Here is a 17,962-nt window from a genome sequence, read left to right as displayed (position 1 = left end):
CTTGTTTCTGATGAGAGTGTCTTCAAAGTAGGGTTGATTATGCCTGATCCAGGATTTGTAACCTGAACAGTGACAGTGAAAGTGGCCCTGCAATCTCCTGCACCTGCACCAGGACCAAGGGTGACTGAAACTGGATGGCAAAAGTTTCAATCTACCAGAAAACACTTATCCAAAGCTTTTAAAAAGGAGAAAACATCTCAGTCACTTATCTACCCCTTTTCCAAAAACATGCGGAGTAGAAAATAAGGACATGCAATCTTACCAAAGACAACCCAAATTTAGCTGTTTTAAGCCTAGAACTTTATAGAGCTAAAGAAGTGTTTGTAAATACAGTTTGGTAGAAACAAGTTTTTTATCATATACATGTAGCTTAATAGTTTATGAAGTAGATTATGATGTGGTTGCTTGCAACAGTAGGGAAGTGGATTTGATGACCCTCACGTCCTTCCAGTCCCATTCCTAACTAAATTTTCTCTCTTTTACTGCAGCCCAGAAGATGGTGAAATTCATCCTGAAATCTGTAGACTATACATCCAGTTGCAGTGTTGCTTAGAAATGTACACAACAGAAATGCTTAAGTCCATATGTCTGCTAGGATCACTGCAGTTTCATCGGAAAGGTATTGAATTGCACAAATATACAGATGCTGATTTTAAAAAAAAAAAAAACAGTCTTTTGGAGCATGCATGGGTATACATGAAAGACAAAGCACCAAACTGTAAAATGAACTATACCACTGCAGCTTTTCAGCTACTGAAAAAAAAAGCTGTATTTCTGTTTCATTATCATGATTCTTACAGAAGTGTGCCATATCAGGCATGTATCACTAACGTCCTTGCAGTTTAGAAGTCTGAATTTTTTCTTAGAAGAGTGGTCCTAAAATTTTAGCTATTGTTCATCAGATCAGTGGGCAAATTATCTTTTAGTCATTTTATTAGAGGTATTTGTTGAGTGTAACATTTGAGGGCAAGTGTTTGGTGGAGCAATATGGCATAGTTTTAGTACTAAACTGATCCTTTACTATCCCTGTTATTTATCCAACAATGCCAGTTTATAGCAAAAGATGGATAAATATGGTTAAAAAGCTGCCCACCTTTATAAAACTAGATACTAGATTCAGAACTGAAATCTTGTTTCAATGAAAATGCATCTCTAATGATTTCATATTTGATTAGCCACCTATTGGAAGGAAGATGTAGAAATCCAGATAAATTAGTGCATAGGTTACCTAGTAACCTCATTACTCAGTGATGGCACACACTGAGTGTAACTTTGGCTGTGCTGATTGTAACTACTCTTTCCCCAGATAATATCTCAGCAGAATATACTAGGTAAAAACAAGACAAAGTTCTGTAAGGAACTGTAAAGAAGGTTTTGTAATGAACCTTATGAATTTCCTGTCATGCTGAAAGATCCTGTAAAGATTTTTCACATCTAGCTATAGGATTCAGCTAAAGCCAGTGATATTTTTATTAAGAAAGTAAGAATTAGAGGTTTATAACTGATCAATTGAGCTTCTCAGTGATTTTCTCAAGTCAAAAAGAAATCTATAAAATAGGAAGGGACAGAATTAACAGAGCCATCATATAAGAAGATGCCAGAAGATGCTAAAATGAATCATCATTTTTTAAGACAGATTGTACTATATTTCCTAGCATTGGCTACAGTTGTCAAACCACCTTCTGTAATTGCAGAAAGAAAGTAGCTTGAGGTGACCTGAGTAACCCCGATATGTCTTGTCTCTCCCTTTTGCCTCTGAATGGAGTCTACATTAATAACCTAAACTAAACATTAAACTGTTAGAAGTCTGAAGTTGGATAAGATGAATTACAGCATTATAGTATGGGCCAGCTTAGTTCCTATCTGGCAGTATTTTTGATGTGCATTGGTTCCTCATCTCACCATAGAGAAAGCCATGGTAGCTGTTCTGCCATTGCTAAATAGAGTAATTTTTGTCCTGTATCCATACAGAGATAACCACAGTAATTTGGCTCCAAGTTTCTGTGACATTCTTTGAGAAAAATTCATAATAGGCAAAAAAATTATATAATCACGGGGATACAAATAATTTGAATTTTGGAACTCAGCCAATAGAATATTGCTCTTGTATATTAAATACTTAGTATTTACAACACCTAGAAGTATTGTAAAGGCATCAAGCAACAAGGGAAATTGCAATTACATGTTAAGTATTTTTTCCCAGTGAAGGTATACCATACCGTATACCGTGAACATATACCATAACAGGCACCCAAACAGCCTGTGAAATCTCCATCCTTGGAGATACTGTTAACTCAAATAGCCCTGAGCAATTTGATGCAAGTTGGCCCTGCTTTAAGTAGGGTGTCAGACTAGATGATCTTGCAACCTATTTATTCTATGTTCTGCTGAAGCATGCTATTTTCCAAGGAGTAGAATGAACCCATACCTTTTTTCAATTTCTTCACTTACGGAGAATGGTACTGCAGTGTTGGCAAATTTACCTCTAGGAATGAAAGAGCTGGTAATTTCACCATTACAAAATATATTGTGCTGTTGCTTTTTTACTATATACTAAGTATATAATATATAAAAAGTATATAGCTTTTTTACTTTTTCATCTGTTCAGTTTTTTATCAGTTTTTCACCACCTGAGTGACCATATTATAAAAAACCAAACCTGTTTTCCTTGTGTATGAAGAGTACTACCCTTAGAAGCTTTGCTTAATTCATAAATAGGCATCTGATGTTCTTGCTATGTCTTAAAGCTCATTTTTGAAGGTAATATTTTCCATTTGAATGTAGTATTTCCATTTTCTAGTCCTCTTACCTCTTTGTTAGTTTTTTAAATCTCCATGAGATTTCACCAATTTATGTTCTTACTTGGGAGCCAACAGAGATTCAAGTAGAATGACATTCAGGCTGTTCTCAGCAACCTGCAGCTAATAAATAATAATGTGGGTACTGGTATCTTGATCAGACATTATCAAACAAACTATAGAAGTGATAAAGCTAAGCCAGTGGGCTGATACTGATGCTTTTTTCCCAAAAGAAACTCAGCCAATGTTCCCTACTAGGAAACAAATGCTCTTTAATGAAACACCACACTACAATGTGAAGGGCTGAGCTCTGGGTATTTTCACTGTCTTTTGCAGCACTGATCTTCTCATCTCTCCTTATCTTTCTGTTCTACTGAACAAACATTCCTATATAAACTATATAGTATATATCAAGCTTCCTGTACAGAAATTCTTGCATATTTACAGTGCTTTAAATGAACTTACTACTGTCATACAACCTCTGCTAGAAAAGTCAGATAGCCTGTTATTTCTTTAAGATGTAACAGTCACGGTGTGGCCAAAAGCCATAAATATTTCCAGCTCTGTTACACAGTAAGCAAACTGAGGTAAGTGCTCTCTAATAAATTTTTTTCTAAGACACATACACCACAAAAGCCCAGTGTTGAAAATACATTGTGATTGCAAAATTCAACATTCAGGAAATTTGCAAAGGACACAATGAAACATGCCCAAGTAGCCTTGATTCAAGCTTTTTGTAGTTACTAAGTCTTTGGTTCCCTGATGATATATTTTATTACTCCTCCTTTTCACAATCCCAAGAGTCCTGGCTAACTAATACACATGTAAATATTTACTTGGGCATACGTCTTCCTTCTATCCTAATTGTTCAGTGGCATACATTGTATTTATTGCACACAATTCTGTTCTAAAGGCAGAATCCTTCTGTTCATCAGACCTTTCTCAGTAACTCATACAGTGATGGAAGTGTCTTCAGAACTGCCTTGAGTAGCCGGGTAGTAGCAATTTTTGCCACTGTAAAGAAGGAACAAAGAGAGATTAAGCTAAAGATTGCTAATCTAGAATCTGAGATTGCAACATACTTTATCCAGTGCTGTATGTGTTTGTAGAGTAATTTTCCACTAGTTTCATTTGCAGCTGAGTGCAAAGAGTCTCTGGGCTGAGCAACCAGACAATTAGAAATACTTTGTCAATAACTATTTTGAGGATCTGGGTTTAAGCAACTTCGATAGGATCACATGAAAATTTTGGGTATGTATGGAGTCCAGTTTTCAGGGCCGCACTGGGAGAAACTCTCCTGTGCCTTCCTGCAGTCCCTAACATGATGTCTTTAAGGATTTTGCTGTCCCTTCTGTCATAGCAAATACCTATTGGGGGTGACTATAGCAACTACCTATTGGGGGGATGGCAAGTATGGCAGATGGTAGCTCATGTTCCAGCTTTTCTAGGAAATCTGCTGAAACTTCTTACTGCATTTGTTCACCTAGTTTTCTTCTGCATCATTATCACACTCTGGCAGAACTTCTCTGGATAGAATCATCTTTCCCAGACTTTGTCAAGCAACAGATGAGTTCACTCACCCAGGACCTGCAGCTTCTCCCCCGTCATGGTTTTGCTTTATTTGTTCCATTCCATCATTTGAATTATATAGCTTTGTGCCTTAGGGAGCAGCGTCAAACACAGTTCTTAAACCTAGTAATACTTTTTAAAATTTGAATTAGAGTTTCATGGAAAGTAAGATATTCTGAAAGAGCTTAGGTACTGTGTTTACAAAGTGGAAGTGTTTACAAAATTCAGCTCTAATTCCTTTAAATGTTGTATGTCTACTTTATCGACATTGCATGTTCCCAACATTGACTATTCCTTTGGTTAAAGAAACATCCTGGCTTAGCTAGCAAGGTCTTAGAAGAAGTAGTTGACATAATATCTGTCCATGGAAGCTGCTGGAAGCTGCTGGATTTGGATCCTTTTTCCAAATTAATACTGAGGTTGTCACGGTCCCACATTGAGAAAACCCAGAACTGCCTCAGAGTTCTTAAGTACACTTCAGCATACATTGCTGTATGCAGCCACAAATATTTTGGGGTCAAAGGTTCTCATTCATACTTTATAAAGAACTTCATTGCATTTTTAATATGTAAATATAACAGATAAAAGAGCTTTCCTGATTCATATATCCACAAGAATAATATATTCCTTTCACTGTTAGGAACTGTAAAATACTATTATTATCATTGGATCATTACAGCTTGTGACCGTGGAAGTGCACATTACCGAAGTTTAATGTCTATACATGTTTACATAGAAACCATTCATTTCTGGGGATCATCTACAAATATAATTGACTTGTTTGGTTATATAATTACATATATTAGAAAATATTTTTTAAAACCTTAAGTTGCAGATTGCAATCATTGTATTAGCTAGCTATGCAGCATTTGAGCATGGCACTCATTTTAATAATTAAGGGAGTAAGCCTATATAACAAATCAAAGGCAAAAGGGGACAGTTAAAATGAACTGGAGGTGTTTTCCAGAGTTCAAAATACACTGTAAAAAGTTAAAGCTACTTTGTCAAAGTACAAGGTTTGAAACTGGTAGCCATTTATGCTGAGTTTGAATAAAATAAGCCACTGCTCATGAATAGTTATAAGAATATATTATTCTTATGTTCCAGAATCAGTTCAACCTGCTATATTGTTTGTAACTTGTTGAAAAAGAAGCATACATACATGGAGAGGTAATTCCTGCTGTCAGTTATTTGCACATAGCTCTAGTCATTTTAATAGAATTTGAATATCTATGGAAAAAATTAGTCCAGGATACCTTAGATTCACAGACTTATACAGTTTCTTGTATGAAATGGTCTCAAAGTCTTATATTTTCCTGTGTCTTTTTTTCTAAATTTATGTTTATACATGAATAATTTCTCAGAATAAGATGCAAAATACTTTAATGCTTATAACCTACATATTGTTTATTCTTACTACACGCCTATTTGGAAGCCCTGAAGAAAAAATTACATTTCTGTCACTGTAATTGAGATCTGTGGGCCCCATATGATTTGTATAAACATAGCTGAGGGCAAAATGATACCAACACTAACCAAAGTGGTAGGTACCTGAATACTTAGGTAAAAAAGAGAAGAATTCTTACAGGAAAATTATGTGTGCATACTATGGACAGAAAACATTAGGCTTTTGTGATGTTAAATCAGACTGAACTCACTCCTGCATTGTTGGTACATCAGAAGATACCAAATCTCAGATGAGTGTGTGTCATGTACCATACAAGAAGTTCATAGCATAATTGTTGTTTTTCCAGTATGTGTTTTGTGATAACAGCATACTTCCTTAAAATGGTACCTAAAAGCCTGTGGTAGTTTATATTACAGATTACAAAAATAAACCCTCAAGTCAGTGAAGGGATTTTTATTTTATTTGGCTTTGTTTAAATTACATGTTATTGAGTTTTGAAGGAGAAAGGAAGGATTGTTTAAAGGATGTGCTACAATTTCAGCATTCTTTTTAAAGAATGGTAGATATATGTAATTACTTCACATATTACTTACACAAGAGGTATGAGATGTGAGAGAGAAGAGAAACACAGAGGTGTGGAGAAACAAGCACTTAAAAAATCCAGAGAATCACCCATTCTCATGTGGATACTGTGAAGAGGCCAAAATGAATATAATAAAAACAGGCATGGAAGGAGGAAAACACAACTTCTGCCACAGACTTGTTGTTCCTATTACATTTTCCTTAATAATAATATTTCCAGTGAGACAACCTCTGAGTTCTGCAGGTCCCAAGTGTAAGTCAGGAATGAAGCTCATCAGGCTGTTAGCCATATTTGCCACATTTCTGTTTTACTTCCTACATGATTCTTTCCTATTCCCCTTTTTATGTTCTCCTTTTCATGTACTTTAGCTGTGATCTAAGCTTGTGTATTCATCCTTAATTGCCAGGTTAGAAGTGTGATGCAAATGCTGCCGTCTTCTTGAGAGGGGTTCTCTCGGCTTTGAAATTCTGTTATTCCCCTCAAAGATCTTTCAAATTCAACTGCAGTGAAATCTAACTAGCTCTGAGGGACTTATAGTAGATGTTTTTTTCATGATGTAAGTTTCACTGCGAAGTAGGTGATGACTAAGAGTAGGTGCGTAGGGTAGCATGGTGCAAACACAAAGGTGACCACAGAAGCAGGAGGGAGCGCAACAGGCGAGACGCATAAGCACAGTGGTCACAAATGATGTGTGTAACCTTACTGAACTGATCATTTTCTACCCTCTTTTTTATCCTCACTCAAGTTTGATCTTCAGCATTATTTAATTCAGTGAATTTAATTTCATACCAAAGGCATTTTCTGCTTCTTAAAGTAAAAAAAAATAAGCTGAATTAGAGGCTAGAAGACAAAGAATATATCACACCTTATACTAAAATTGCACAGTAAAAAAAGAGCTTCTGTCTAGTCAACTGGCAAGAACAGCAAGTGTATGTGGATACCTCTGGCAACACTGTGTGCATGATCAAACTCCAACTGGAATTAATGAAAGTCTTTCCACTGACTAAATTGAAAGTAAAATTTAGGGTGCATATCCCTATTTTAAGAACATATAATACAAAAGATACCCTTACCATCACTAGAAGGATGAGAAGATTAAAGAGCTTTTGTTTCTCTACAGGCTGTGCTATGTAGTAGAAATGTTAAGCCTGAGTCATATACATTATTCAAGCAAAGCCTTTATTATTAGCTGACTCTTTAACTGTTTTTGAGTGATTGAGCAGATGCTCTGAAATACAAGAAAGGCTTCATGAATTGTTCACAATATAACAGAATTACTGGTAAAGAGCTCTTCTCAGTTGAAAAGAAATCTGTGCCGTTCATTCTGCTAAATCTGCAAGAGCTTGCGTTTGTGCTAACAAAAAGAACATTACAGTGCTTCTGTTCTCAAGTTGTGAAAAAGAACCTTTACTGTTATTTCATCTAGTATTGTTATTGTTTCCATTGAAACACCTTCCAAATCTCTGAAGGATGCATCTACAGACAGGGTTGTTCTTGACAGCATGTCACCAAAAGTCAGGTCACATCTCCAACATAACACTTCAAAATAATGGGAGAATTAGCTAATACCCAGTTCCAGCAGTAACACCTTGTGGTATCGGTGGCAAATTAGATGGTTTCCCTGGGGCAACCATCTTTTACAAAGAAGCTTTAAGTGACATATTGGTAACAGTATGTTGTGTTATGGGCTTCTTGTAATGGGAAAAATAATGAATAATGAAGCTTGCACAAGTGAACAATTTAAATTGTGCAATATGAACTACCTTAAAATAACAGCATAAGCTGCAGTTAAGAACTAGAAAAATTTGAAAGCTATACCTACAGGGTGATACAGAGTAAAACATATAGTCTGGGAAGTAGGCTTAGACTGGTGTACCACAAGCAACTGAGTCAGGGTAATAGCTTGTTACCACCAGAATGATCTTGATCCCTTCCTCTCTATCTCCCCACCCTTATCATGCCTTCACTTCTTCCTCCCTTCCACTGCTTCTAGCCATATGATCATTCTCTTCCTCTGGCGCTTGCTCTCAAACATGTAAGGTTCTTTACTGACCTGACAAATCACTGCAACATCATAAAACTTCACATTTTATTTTTCCTTTTACTGAGGTAATCTTGTACTATTTGATGGGTTAAAGTGGTTCACAGAGGCATCTGGCAAAGCACAAGTTAGCAGTGGATGCCAAAAGAAGCAGCAGAGAAAGGACACAGGACATCATTCTTTTATAGATGGTAAACTTGTTATGTCAGGTCATGCAATCTCTTGGAATCATAGTTAGATGACTTAGTTGGGAGGGAAGCAGAGAAAAGGGTTTCCTGCTGACTTTTAAAAGTAATGAAAACATTAAACTTATTATTATCTTCTGTGGTAAGTAATGTCTAGTTTGACATTCTGACAAGTAGCCAAGAATACTTTTTTTCAGTAGAAGAATAATTTACCAGAATACAACAGTTTAGAGAACCTGCCCAAAAAGAGTTTGTTAAGATCCAGGAATTTCTAGTTTTAAAAAAACAAGGTTACATTCCTGATAGTAGGAATACTTATTTGTGATGTGGAAGACCAATATAGCATGGTCTGCAGCCTTGGCCTCTAGTGTCCCAGGAAAATGGGCAAAATGACTACTACTCTATTAGCTGTTCTTGTTATTCCTGTTCTTTGTCAAACCTTATAGGAACTACTCAGGTTTGTCCTGATGTGAAAACTTTTCAAATTGCAAAAATTGTGAGATGAAAAAGTATTTCCTACTCAACTCCTCACACCACTGGTTTAAAATTGACATTTTTTAATCTATTTTTAGAAAGTTTTATTTGTTTCATTCTGAGATTGTTTACTCCATTTCATGAGAGAACTGAGGGGGAAAAACTTTAACTTCTCAGTAAAATATCTGGGAGGCACTCCAATTTGAATGTTCTCATTTAAATGTACTTGGTGCCAGGACTGTGCTTGCCACTACAGAAAAGGAGGACCATCAGACAGTCCACAAGAGGTTTGCAAGGATACCAAAAAATCCCACCAGTACTCAACTCTCTTGCATGCTCCACTATCATGGTCCACATCCTTTATCCCGTTCTCTCCCTGACAAAAGCCCTGGCAGATCTGTCATGAAGCCCCCATTCAATTCCAACACTGCATTTCATTTTCATATAGTGAGCATGAATTAGGCAAGTGTAAACATGGAAATTCAGAATATAATGCGTGTTGGGCTGTGAGTGGTGGCAGCTATGTATTGCTTTTAAAATCACCAAGTACAAAACTGCACATTTTTGTCTTTTGTTTTCCCTCAGTATTGCTGCGATACTAAGAGACACGAATTGCAATGTTCTTTTTGTCAAAGTTTTTCAAGTTGCTTTCAGAATGTGTGCTGTAGTTTCCTTACTTATTTTGTTCTGTTTTGTCCTCTGGCTCTTATTTTGTGTCACATGTGAGCCACTGGAATTTAACTGAAACCCTTCATAATGCTATGTAAAATTCTAAGCTCCACACATGCCTGCATGGGACTTCTCTTAGTTTTGTTTGGTAGGAGTAACATATAGCAGCACTCTTGATTAGCAGATTGGTGTGGTCTGCTCTCTTTCTGAACAGTTCTTACTCAGAGTTTGCATTCACCACTCAATCTCTTCATTTATACTGTGCAACATGAATTATATCAAGATCAATTATATATCCGAGTATACATTTAATTAATAAGTAATACAGATATATGTTTTGTTGAAATATTTTAAAGGAAAAGAACCTTGTGCCCCACCCAAGATCCTAGATACTAAAGTGGAGGAGAGTTCCGAAGTACCTATTTTAGAAGACACATCATCATCACCAACAGATATTCAACAGCATTTATGGCAGGTTTCCACAGACATGGAAAACACTGAAAGGTATGTGTAGCACTTCATTCCTAAACAAAACAAACTTCTGTCTGGGGTTTATTTAGTCTTTTCCAATTAGGCAGCCGGTGTTGCCACTATAAAAGGTATTAGTAAATTAAATAACCTGTTAACTTTTCTGTTACATTTAACATATCTGAGAGCAACTCGTAAAAGAAGGGCAGAGACAAGTGACATCCTTAATTAGGCTAATTACCAGAGGGTAATTGTCAAAACAAAGGGTGGGAAATGATGTTGCTAGTGGGCCAGGTTCTCTAAAACAGGCAGCTTTTTTCTCCTCTTGAGTGGTTTCTGATTTTCTACCTGAAATCTGCTGGCCTGCAGTTCTGCATTTATAAATGGAAAGCACAGAATCTAGTTCATTTCAGTTGTTTCTGCCCATACTTATGAATGTGGAAGCCTTGGGAGGGGAACATCATCCATAGGTTTGTCAAAGTAGACTTCTCTTACCCTCTTAACTATGCAGTTGAAAGACAAAAAATGAGACCCTTTAGTAGAGAGTAATCCTGATGGCCAACGTTTCTTTGCAAAAAATACCTATTTTGATGGCTTTGTATATTAAGCTGCTGATGATATTTTAATGGTTATCATGTTTGTTTATGTAAAATGAAGCTCTGTTCTACTGAGAAAGTAACTTGGAGAATAAAACTGATCAATGTCTTATTAGTCATGCTGCTTCATTTCTAAGAACCATTTTATATGTAGATGAATGAGGCAAGATCACATTGTTTTTAAATCCTGAAAGCCTTAAGACATTAGAAGGCTGCAGGCAAAGTTGCTCGTCTGTCATCTATCTGTAAAACAGGAACCTTTTTGCAACTTCTGGCCTCTCTCAAAACATATCCAAATGTAACTTGCTTTGTGAGTTGATACTTTGTTGTCATATTTTCCACCTTCTGTCTTTCAGAAAATTTCATGCCAGAGTCCTCCTAAGAGGGGTGAGAATGATAGCCCTGATTCTAAAATTTTCACTCAATGTGCAGGGAGCTTAAGTGTCATGGATTAGCTACATGTATTATAATTTCCTTCTGAACAACGAAACGCATTCATGGCACAAGCTACAAAATGCTGATAAGGGGTACTAAGTTGACATTAGTACTAGCTTGTGCTAATTTTAAGGCATACTGTGTATTTTGCCACTAGGATCACATTGTGCCCACCAACTCATTTAATATGGGATACTCCAGAGCCAGGATAGATCACAAAGTTGGACCAGATGCAACTAGTTACTATCAGACTGGCTTAAAAGTACTCCCTTATTAAATCTACTGCCATTTATTTTGGTATGCATCTTCTGATACATGTATGGGAATGAAATGCTTGCCCAATAAGTTTTTGTATTTATTGCTCCATTATTTCAGCATATGAAGTCATAGAAACATAGAATCGTTTATGTTGGAAAAGACCTTTAAGATCATCGAGTCCAACTGTTAACCTAGCACTGCCAAGTCCACCACAAAACCATGTCCCTAGATGCTACATCTACATATCTTTTAAATACCTCCAGGGATGGTCACTCAAACACTTCCCTGAGTAGCCTGGTCCAATACCTGACAACCCCTTCAGTGGAGGAATTTTTCTTAACAGCCAATCTAAATGTCCCCTGCAACAACTTGAGGCCATTTCCTCTTGTCCTATCACTCCCTATTGTTATTTGGGAGAAAAGACCAACACCCACCTCGTTACAACCTCCTTTCAGGTAGTTGTAGAGAGCGATAAGGTCTCCCCTCAGCCTCCTTTTCTCCAGGCTAAACAACCCCAGTTCCCTCAGCCACTCCTCACAGGACTTGTTCTCTAGACCCAACAGTTTCATTGCCCTTCTTTGGATGTGCTCCGGCACCTCAGTGTCTTTTCTGTAGTGAGGGGCCCAAAACTGAACACAGTACTCGAGGTGCAACCTCACCAGTGCCCAGTACAGGGGAACAATCAATTCCCTGCTCCTGCAGGCCACACTATTTCTGATACAGGCCGGGATGCTGTTGACCTTCCTGGGCACACTGCTGGCTCATATTCAGCCGGCTGTCGACCAACACCCCCAGGTCCTTTTCCACCAGGCAGTTTTCCAGCCACTCTTCCCCCAGCCTGTAGCACTGCATGGGGTTGCTGTGGCCCAAGTGCAGGACCCAGCACCTGGCCTTGCTGAACCTCATACAGTTGACCTCAGCCCATCGATCCAGCCTGTCCAGATCCCTCTGTAGAACCTTTATACTGTCAAGCAGATCAATGCTCCCGCCCAGCTTGGTGTCATCTGCGAACTTACTGAGGGTGCACTCGATCCACTTGTCCAGATCATTGATAAAGATACTAAACAGAACTGGCCCCAATACTAAGTCCTGGGGACCACCACTAGTGACTGGCCACCAACTGGATTTAACTTCATTCACCACCACTCTTTGGGGTCAGCTATCCAGCCAGTTTTTTACCAAGTGAAGAGTATACCTGTCTAAGGCATGAGCAGCCAGTTTCTCCAGGAGAATGCTGTGGGAAACATGACAAAGGCTTTACTAAAGTCCAGGTAAACAACATCCACAGCCTTTCCCTCATCCATTAAGTGGGTCATCTTGTCATAGAAGGAGATCAGGTTGGTCAAGCAGGACCTGCCTTTCATAAAACCATGCTGACTGGGTCAATCACCTGGTTGTCCTGTACATGTCGCATGATGGCACTCAAGATGATCTGCTCCATAAACTTCCCCAGCACCAAGGTCAGACTGACAGGCCTGTAGTTCCCTGGATCCTCCTTCTGGCCCACCTTAATGATGACTGCCATATTTGCTAATTTAAGAAGTTAAAAACTTTTAGAATTATAGAATGGTTTCAGTTGAAAGGGACCTTAAAGATCATCTAGTTCCAACCCCCCTGCCATGGGCAGGGACACCTTCCACTGGACCAGGTTGCTTAAAGCCCCATCCAGCCTGGCCTTGAACACTTCCAGGGATGGGACATCCACAGCCTCTTTGGCAACCTCTTCCAGTGCCTCACCACCCTCACAGTGAAGAACTTCTTCCTTATATCTTATCTAAATCTACCCTCTTTCAGTTTAAAACCATTACCCCATGTCCTCTTGGTAGATGCCCTTGTAAAAAGTCCCTCTTGGCTTTCTTTGAAGCCCCTTTAGGTACTGAAAGGCTGCTATAACGTCTCCCTGGAGCCTTCCTTTCTCCACACTGAACAACCCCAACTCTCTCAGCCTTTCTTCGTAGGGAAGGTTCTCCAGCCCCCTGATGATCTTTGTGGCCCTCCTCTGGATCCACTCAAGCAGGTCCGTGTCTTTCTTATTTTGGGGGCCCCAGAGCTGGATGCAGTACTCCAGGTGGGGGTCTCACCAGAGCGGAGTAGAGGGGCAGAATCACCTCTCTCAACCTGCTTATGATGTTTCTTTTGGTGCAGCCCAGGATACAGTTGGCTTTCTGGGCTGCAAATGCACATTGCCTGGTCATCTTGAGCTTCTTGTCAACCATAAAGCTATACTGTAAGCCATTGCCCATAGAATTCAACTGCTGTTCTATTGTATCTCTTTCAACTTTTTTTTCCACAGAGATATGAGAGAAATGAAAAACCTTTTAAGTAAACTCAGGGAGACTATGCCCTTACCACTGAAAAATCAAGGTATGTTTTCTATTTTCTTCATGTGAGGAAAATGAAGATAATTAAAGGGTTTGCCTTCCATTAGATCAAAAAAATCTAGGGTTTTTTTCTAGACATTACAAAAAGAAAAATCTAGGTGAAGTCTCTTCCCTACTGATTCAGTGAGCCAGAATTGAGTACGTGAACTTTGGCCTCTTGCATTTCACATGAGGCATTCTGGAATTTTATAGATATGATATCTATAGATAAAATAATAGACTTTCCCTGGTGACATGAAGGCAGCAGCACAACTCATTCCCTGTGTCAGGGGGCTTTCTTTTTCAAAGGTAATAAAGGTTTAAATTGCAGAGACTGACAAGGATCCTACTGAGTGATGGGGTTTGCTTTACCCCTACAAGGCTTGTAGCTTCTGTGACATGACACCGACTCTATGCAGAAAGGATACTTGCCTTGAATCTGCTAACAGCCTGCTTTTCCCAGTAGCCAGCTATAAGGCACCCCATACAAATGTATGGGGGTGCAGGTTCTCCATCCTATGCATGTATTTAACAATAGGCCTTCATTTTGTGGCCCAGCAGTGTTAAATATTCCACATCTACAGGGACTCTCTTCCTTCATGCGAACAACATCAAAAAGATAATAATTTTCCTTTTTGATTTCTTCTTGACTATGTGTATTTCTTAAATGCTGTGAGTCTTTGCACAGTGGCAGCTGATGAAGTATGCCTAATGTGTCCCAAATCTTGTCCCACGTAACTAAGCATTCTAGCATTCATCGTAGTATGGTAAGAGATGAATATAGAATGGGTGAATTCATTATACAATTTAAGAGTTTATGGCAGGGTTTGCTTGATGCAAAATTATGTGAAAGGAGAAAGGGAATTGCTTATGATACATGATACAGATGTGCCATTGTAAAAACTGGAAAAATGCCATGAAAACTATGCCTAGCCTAGAAGAAAGAAGCGTTGTGGAAATAAGGAAAGAAAAGACAAATTTGGGGGATATAAAGCACATAGAAACTTGAACTCAGAACAGAGATGAAGGCATACAGAATTCTTTCCTGCTGTCTGGTGTCTACACTGCCCTTCAACACTGGTGAGAAAATCACTGATCACCTGTGCAGCAGGATGGGAAACGTGTCAGCTGGAGTTTAAAAGCTGAGACGTGCCCGAGGATCAGGTAATCACAAATGGTGTTTTTGCAGCTCCCACAGACTCCAGCTGTGATCATAGTTTACAGATGACTTCTGAGAATGGATGCCTCAGGAATGGACAGTCATACTCATTATTCATACAGCACTTACTTAAAATTTTTGAAGTATTCCAAGACCTTTAATTAATTATAGATAGATAACAGTATAAGTAAATAGAACAAAGAAACAACATTACAGGTAATTAATATGGTCTGGACTGTATATGACTTACAAGCACTGTTTAAGAGAATGATTATGAGATGAATAAATGTCATTGAATAAGTTGATCTTTACAAGACCTGATCCTGGTTTCAGTAAATGAGTGTTTTGCTGTTGATTTCAGTGGCTTCAGTGACAGCCAGAACAGAGTTAAGATTGCAGGCCCACAAAAGCTTTACATAATGTTACTGGTGGCTCACAGACCTGTTTTTTTGTATGGAATTCTCCTAAGTGACAGCAGGAAGGTTACTATGATAGGAAATTGAGTTGATGTGGCTCATAAGCTTGAGTCACAATATTAAGTGATGTCTTACCTTTATAGTTAAGTGTTTGTTTTACAGTAGTGTCTAAAGCCTACAATCAAAACTAGGACCCTGATGTAACCAGAATAGGAACATAATGAGGCATAGCTCTTAGCCTGAAACCATGCCTGAAGATGGCTCAAATTCAAAGTGAATTCTAAAGATTTTGCAAGATATCTCACTGACAGTGCATGAGTTAATATAAGTATAGGCACTACTATATACATTTAATATGAATTTAAAAGGAAATAAATAAAAGGTAGAAAGCTAACCAGAAACAGGGTGAGCATATTGTGCTAACTTTGCCAGATAAGTGCTTTTTCTCTTGATGTGCCAAGATGTTCCAGTGTTGCAGTTTTAAATGGAAATTCCCCGATGTGCACAAATGGCCACCCAATAATGGGGTTTTTTTTAAAGTTTAAATTAAGACAGAATTTAACCTTAGGATCGACATTTCAAACTTGCATGTCTGCAAGATCTCAAGCTACTTTAGGTTTTATTTGGGACCCTAACATCATTCATCCATGCAGGATTATTGTGTCTTAGGTCTCCCAGTACTGGAGGTGCAATTTAATTGAGGTTTCATCACTGAACTGGTATTCTTGCCAAAATTTCTGTTGTATTATCATGGAGATCATGATAATTGTCATTGTAAGACTCTTAGATACAAAATTCATGTTATTATTTACTCTATGCCTAGAACAATGGGATCTGTTACTTGATCATGTAGGTGCTGTTAGGACACATAAATGATAAAAACTCTTCTCTGTGTGTGCATGTGTACATGCTTGTATTAAAATGTGGGTTTTTTCATCACAGATGATAGCAGCCTCCTAAACTTGACTCCTTATCCATTGGTAAGAAGACGGAAGCGAAGATTCTTTGGACTGTGTTGTCTTGTCTCAAGTTAGAAGATTAAGCACAGAAGCACCAAGAAAATCTTAACTTTGATTAAACCACTATTATTTGACCACTGAAAAGACAAACATTGCTACTGTTGATTATAAAGTACATTTTCTACACTAGTCTATTCCTTTTTTTCTGCTCCATCCCTCTTCTCAAAATAAGGGTTTTAATAGTTTAAAGTTATGGTGGTCAAAAACCAGCTGTGGAATAGATCTAGTATAACTAAGAATGTTTTTAAAACTTTTAAGAGTATGTTTTGCATGCTTACTTTCAACCACTCAGAAAAAAGACACATGAATTATGGTTAATAGATAATTTTAAAGTTTTTTTTCTTGTTTGAACTGCAGCTAAAAAGTTTGTGCATAGTACAGTACTCTTATTAGTATCATATTAAAATACTTCATCATATTCTAACAGTCTTTCAGCATAGAAAACTATTTAATGGCAAAAGCATTGAAGTTCTAAAACATTTAAACAATATTATAACAGAATTTGCACAAAATCTCCAGCTGCTTTTTGTGCTCTCATTCATATTTAGTCTTCCACTATATCTCAATTTAAAAGCTTCATAGAAAAATATCTTAATTTATGATACACAAACCATATATGAAAATATTTAGTACTTGTAAATACAGAGAAATCATAGTATCTACATACTGTATAATGCATAGAAGCAACAGATTTCCTTTTAAGCTGATAGTATCTCTACAGGCTTTTGGAAAAAAAAAAATAATTTATTAAAAGGTGTATTAAACAATGTAAAACACAACACCAACCCATTTTGTTTCCAACAGAATTCAAAGCATGGTGTCTGCATATCACTAAGTATTAACTCTTATAGGGCATGCCAGAATTATCTCAGACTGTAAGATATTAAATGTTTTACATTGTTAATAAAGTTTTTTATTTAAATTAAATGTTGTCTTGTTTCTAATTATTTTGCTAGACTATGACTTTTTTTTCTAATTTTGTTGTCAGAGTACTACACAAAGTTTTGATAATTTTTCCATTTCAAGAAGTATGTTTACAAAGACAGATAAAAAATTATGATCAATATATAAATGCTAAAATGACAACTAGTAGCAGCAGTAGATATGAATAAGTCAGACTCATTGTACTGATATTTCAGGATGATAGGCAAGACACCAGAAGTAAACATGTGCTAGACTGCAATGCTATGAAACCCATAACAATCTGTAACTACTGTATAGAGCAGGTCACTGTACCCTTGTAGTCAGTAATACATGAGGAAGGTGACTATGAGCTCTTCTGCTATTTGACCATGACCCAGTATGTCAACAGGAGCCAAATTCCTTCTTACTGTGTAAGGGTCTAGTGGTGGATAAGGAGTTATTGTTTTCCTTGTCACAGGAAAGACCCATATAGTTAAATACTCTGTGGTTTTTTGGTAGGATATTAGTACACTCCCCTAAGCAGTTTGTTAGGGATAGCTATTCACTGAACTGTATCTGGCAGCTGCAAAGTTTGATCTGACTGATTGTTCCACCAAGTTT

At 37.6% G+C, this 17,962-nt stretch overlaps 1 protein-coding gene across 2 annotated transcripts in view; it reads left to right on the top strand.

Annotated features, from left to right (window-relative positions):
• The window catches only part of RGS7BP (regulator of G-protein signaling 7 binding protein), a 79,940-nt gene extending 62,892 nt beyond the window's left edge, over nt 1-17,048 (top strand). For both annotated transcript variants that reach the window (XM_010580536.1, XM_010580535.1), the window contains exons 3-6: nt 489-619; nt 10,084-10,231; nt 13,778-13,848; nt 16,362-17,048. In XM_010580536.1, the coding sequence (XP_010578838.1) occupies nt 489-619; nt 10,084-10,231; nt 13,778-13,848; nt 16,362-16,453 (442 nt within the window). In that variant the 3' untranslated portion in view covers nt 16,454-17,048. The remainder of the gene's footprint in view (nt 1-488; nt 620-10,083; nt 10,232-13,777; nt 13,849-16,361) is intronic.
• Nucleotides 17,049-17,962: the final 914 nt, after the last annotated feature.

This window comes from Haliaeetus leucocephalus, unplaced genomic scaffold (assembly GCF_000737465.1).
Source record: "Haliaeetus leucocephalus isolate CR32 unplaced genomic scaffold, Haliaeetus_leucocephalus-4.0 Scaffold722, whole genome shotgun sequence".
NCBI lineage: Eukaryota > Metazoa > Chordata > Aves > Accipitriformes > Accipitridae > Haliaeetus > Haliaeetus leucocephalus.
The sequence above is the reverse complement of the archived record's forward strand: the minus strand, read 5'-3'. Positions and strand labels throughout refer to the sequence as shown.